The 5,117-nt window shown below is 41.7% G+C and overlaps 1 protein-coding gene across 1 annotated transcript in view; it reads left to right on the top strand.

The window, feature by feature from the left end:
• The first annotated feature begins 2,728 nt into the window (after positions 1–2,728).
• The window catches only part of TG (thyroglobulin), a 213,180-nt gene continuing 210,791 nt past the window's right edge, over positions 2,729–5,117 (top strand). Inside the window, exon 1 of the mRNA XM_069732367.1 lies at positions 2,729–2,792. Within this exon, the coding sequence (XP_069588468.1) occupies positions 2,729–2,792 (64 nt within the window). The remainder of the gene's footprint in view (positions 2,793–5,117) is intronic.

Genomic DNA, 5,117 nt, shown 5'->3' on the forward strand with positions numbered 1-5,117 from the left:
AACAACCACAAGATGGATTTCATCATCACCTGGTATCATTGTAATCAGTACAACGGCGCCGACCTGACACTGCCTGTAGGTTACTGTGCACAATCCTGCCGACAGGTTCCCTTTAAGTCTTCTTATGTTTTTGCAGGGCAATTGTCCTGCTCTTACCAAAATTTTCTTCCTTTTGCAGCCCCCTTAGCCCTCACTACGACCATTTTACAGCCATATTAAAGCACCGAAGTTCGGATCCCCGTTGACTTCTATTGGGTTCGGATTCGGGGTCACATTCAGATTCCAAACTAAACTTTGAACTTCAGCTTGGCCGAATCCGATGAACTCGAAGGTCCATGGGTCCGTTCATCAGGTGGAAGGCCAAAGACATTTAGAGAGTTAAAGAAGCAACGTTTCCAGCAGCAGCACAGAGGATTTCAGCAGAAGAGGTTTATGATAATGCCCGATACAGAGCCACGTCCGCTCCTGAAGATGTTAGTGAGGACAGGTCTGCCGGGATCGGGGAGCAGTCTCATAATGGAAATAGGAATATGTAAAAATGACAGATTTCCCAAGAGGTACTGAGAGCAGCCAGGAAAGCGATAGAGTATGTTGACCTTGTAGGAGGCAGTGACTTGTCCAGTCCTGATTGTGATACTGACGCCTGAGCTGTATAAACTATTGACCGTGTCATACTGGATAGGTATTGGGTGTCCCGGAGCCAATATCATCAGGGGGACCTCAAGATGCAGAGGAATAACATGGGGATGATGGAAGCAAAGGGAGAAGAGTGTGCTGATTCTGTGGGAGACAGTGACCGGATTATGATATAACAGGGCAGTGCTGCCGTAATGTTGGTGTCCGCTCATTATAAGAGACCAGGACCAGGTCAGGATATATATTCAGCCTCTGAACAATCCTATTTACCGATAGGAAGCAGAAGTCTTGAAAATAATCGGGAATTGGAACGCAAAGTATATTAGAAAGTTGCAGAAGTTCCACAATGATTCAGTATTACTGCGATATGACTGGACGAGCCCCGGAATCTTCCGCACACGTGAGATCCTAAAATGCGGCGTTCTCTAACCTCTTACCTGTTCCCTCCGCTCCAGTGACCTCTGGAGAGCGCAGCACCTGAGGCCACACGTCACGTTATGTAGGAGCACACATGGCGGCCATATGTGGACGGTATACTCTTTTCTTTAGTGTCCTCTAACCTTTTCCAGTTGTCAGGACATGCTGAGAGTTGTAGTACCTCAACATTCTATGTCATAAACGAATGTAGCTCGATGAGCATATATATATATATATATATATATATATATATATTTTTTTTTTTTAAAGGGAACATCTACCTCTGGAGACAATTTTTTTTCCCCCCCTTGCTTAAATGCGTGTATTTTTGGCTAAAAATTATTTGGGCAATTTAAGTCTTATTTTAAAACATTGCACCATTCACCATCTGCAGTCTCTGCGTTACACGGACTATCACCGGCTGCAAAATAAGCCAATGGAGAATCCATCGGCGAGCCCAGTCCGATTCAATGACTGGAGACTTTGTGAGGCTACTTTCACACATCGGGGTTTTTGTTTCAGGCACAACCCGGCCAATGTTCGAAAAAACGGATCCGTTGCAAATAGTGAAAAACTGATGCAACGGATCCATTTTTTTATGCCAGAGAGAGAGAGAGAGACCAGAACGGAAAATCTGCATGATTTCTATAGAAAAAGCTTTGAAAACCGGATCCGGATGCCAGATTCAATGTTTCACATCTCCATTTCATGCGGTTCCGTCACTGTGCGCTTTTTTCGCCGCACAAAAAAAGTCCATCTAGACGTTTTATTCGGCCGCTGGAAATGACTTTTTGGACGGATCCGGAAAAAAAACGGATGAAAAGTCTGGCCATCAGGCACAATCCGGCACTAATACAACTCTATGGGAAAAAACGGATGAAACGTCTGGCCATCAGGCGCAATCCGGCACTAATACAACTCTGAGAAAAAAACGAATCCGGCGTAAAAAACCCCCCAAAAAACGCATCCATTTTTTCCAAAAATTGCCGGATTGTGCCTGAATCAAAAATCCAGATGTGTGAAAGTAGCCTAACTCTTTATCTGTCTTTTCTGAGCTCCTCTTGGTCTATGGCCAAGGATCACATCAAAGTTGAATACTGAGCCCGTTAAAAGCCAAACGATGGAAATTTTTAAATGAAACCCAATTGCAAAAATTATTTTTAATCCCTATTAAAAAATAAATAAATAATTTTTCCCCAAAAGGTGGACAACTTCAGACCTTGCAACCTTTATTTAATTGCACGTTTTATCTGTCCACTAGGGGGAGCTCACTGCGTATGATGGGAGATGTATTAATCTACAGGGTCAGCTCCCCCTAGTGGCAGCTGCAGGTAACTGTTGCATCAGGTGAGTACAGGTCTTTTGCATCCAAGCTTGTGCTGAAACTTTGCATGCATGGACTGAAAATAAAATCCTTTTTTTTATTTTTTTATTGTTCAGAGCGCTGCATTATTGGAGTTTTTTTTTTTTTTGCAGTCCAATAATTCTGCTGGACTTGTTTTTCTGTTCTGTTGTATGGAGCTTCTACTTAGACTTGTCGGTCTTGGTCCGGTGAGCAGATGATGGTAGGAACGTGCGTCACTGGATGACTCCGCAGATCCGCGCTGCCTATATAAGATGATGGGTGAGGTGTGATCTGTGCTGGATCATCATCTCCATGGCTTATTCCAGACCGATGGCCCAGCTCGTCCTCCTCTGCTTGGTCTGCGTTATCGCCCCAGTTTATTCCTCGGCAGCCGGTAAGTAGCCTTTGTCGCTATTATATCACTTCTTACTCCTGGAAGTCACATAAGACTTCAGAACTTAATGTCACCGGTTTTCCACTAGAGATTCACGGTCAGGGCAGGTGCAGACGACCATATTTCCAGCCCGGGTGCGATCCGTCAAGAAATCAGATCGCACTCCGACTAATGTTATTCAATGAGGCCGTGCACATTTCAGGCGTTTTCCTCAGAAGAAAGATAACATCATGCACAATTTGCCTTCAATATTCACCATTCAAGTCCGTGAAAAAAAAAATTGGGCTGCACTCAGATGACATCCAAGTGCAATCCGATAGTCACTGACTGACAGAATGAGGACGATAGAGAAACTTTTTGTTTATTCTCCACCTCTAGGGGGAAAAAAAAAACGGATCCCACTCTCATCAGAGTCTGATTAACTTAATGGGACCGCTTTTCTCAGATGGAGAAAATACGTTCATGTGAATTAGGTCTAAGGAACCTCCAGTTCTCAAATCTCAGGGAAGTCTCTGACCGGCAGTTCCCAGTTGGTTTGTAAAATGTGGTCAGAGGCAGATGATTCCCTGGAGTCAAGACATCACTTAAAAAAATAAAAAGGCAAAGGTCACAAACTAGGAGAAGTACAAGAAGTTCCAGGAAAGTCATCAGGTAAAATACTAAAAAAAAAAAGTCCAGAAGGAGTGAAGTCAATCCAGTAATTAAAAAGAACAAAAAAACGGTGCATGCATAATGTTATCGGGTAGGCGACTGCTGTACAAAAATGTGGTGGAATTAGTACGTTTCGGCGCTACAGGTTTAAAGGGAAAAGATTCCGAATAATTAGTCATTGATTTATTGAAATCCCCGCGATCTCTGAATTGTAGAGTCCGGGGGACGGTGTGACAGTGTGACTGACCGCTTAACCTTGCATGTACTTATACTGTGCCTTGTACTGTATCTATATCAGGGGTGTCAAACTGCATTCCTCGAGGGCTGGAAACAGGTCATGTTTTCAGGATTTCCTTGTACTGCACAGGTGATAATTTAATCACCAACTCATTATTTGTGTAGGTGATTAAATTATCACCTGTGCAGTACAAGGAGATCCTGAAAACATGACCTGTTTGCAGCCCTCAAGGAATGCAGTTTGACACCCCTGATCTATATCACAAGCCGTCATTAGGAAAGTTGAATGTGATGTAATCGGTTGGGTTTAGGACCGCTGCTCCACCTGAACCATAACACCCACCTTTCCAAGAGGACAAAGACGGACAGATCATGCCCCTCACCACAACACCCACCCACATGCATTCACCATTTCATTATCTTCTTGGTAAATATAAAAAATGTTACATAGTGATGGAAGTATGGACAAATGGATGGTGTCATTCAAAACTATAAGTTGTCCTTCCAAATAAAAGCTCTTGTATGGCTATCCTGGCAGAAAAATAAAAAAAATGTTATGGTTGTTAGAAGAAGGGGAAGGAAAAATAGAAACCATAAAAAACAAAAAATGGCAGCAGAGGCGAGGGGCTTAAGGGGGTGTTTAAGCTTGGGATAAAGCCTGCAGATACTAGATGTGACTACAGAGTTATTTCATTTTTTTTTTTTTACCAAGCATGCACAATGCCTTTAATATGTAATAAAATATATTTCTAAGAAACCTTTTTTTTGCCAATCTTTTGGGTACATTCATTTTATATCTTAAAGTTCATATATATGCATAGTAGGAGCAGTTTTAGCTGTGACGCTACGATCCCGAGGATAGGAAAATTTTCTGTGGCTTCATATTTGCCATTGTTCTTTATAGGCACAATATACAGCTCAATATACCAGTACACCTCTGTGTACTAAGTTATATATATTTATTTATTACATAGAGGTGTACTAGTATATAGTCCTATATTCCTATGTACCAGCACAAAGTGCCTATAAAGAAGAACATTACATAGATATGTAACCAGAGAACATTCTCCTTTCCTCTCCAATATTCCGGTCCGCTGACTACTCAATTGCTATTTCCATTGCTATTTCCAGATTCCAGTACACCTCTGTGTACTAAGTTATATATATTTATTTATTACATAGAGGTGTACTAGTATATAGTCCTATATTCCTATGTACCAGCACAAAGTGCCTATAAAGAAGAACATTACATAGATATGTAACCAGAGAACATTCTCCTTTCCTCTCCAATATTCCGGTCCGCTGACTACTCAATTGCTATTTCCATTGCTATTTCCAGATTCCAGTACACCTCTGTGTACTAAGTTATATATATTTATTTATTACATAGAGGTGTACTAGTATATAGTCCTATATTCCTATGTACCAGCACAAAGT

Source organism: Ranitomeya imitator, chromosome 6, assembly GCF_032444005.1.
Source record: "Ranitomeya imitator isolate aRanImi1 chromosome 6, aRanImi1.pri, whole genome shotgun sequence".
Classification (NCBI taxonomy): domain Eukaryota; kingdom Metazoa; phylum Chordata; class Amphibia; order Anura; family Dendrobatidae; genus Ranitomeya; species Ranitomeya imitator.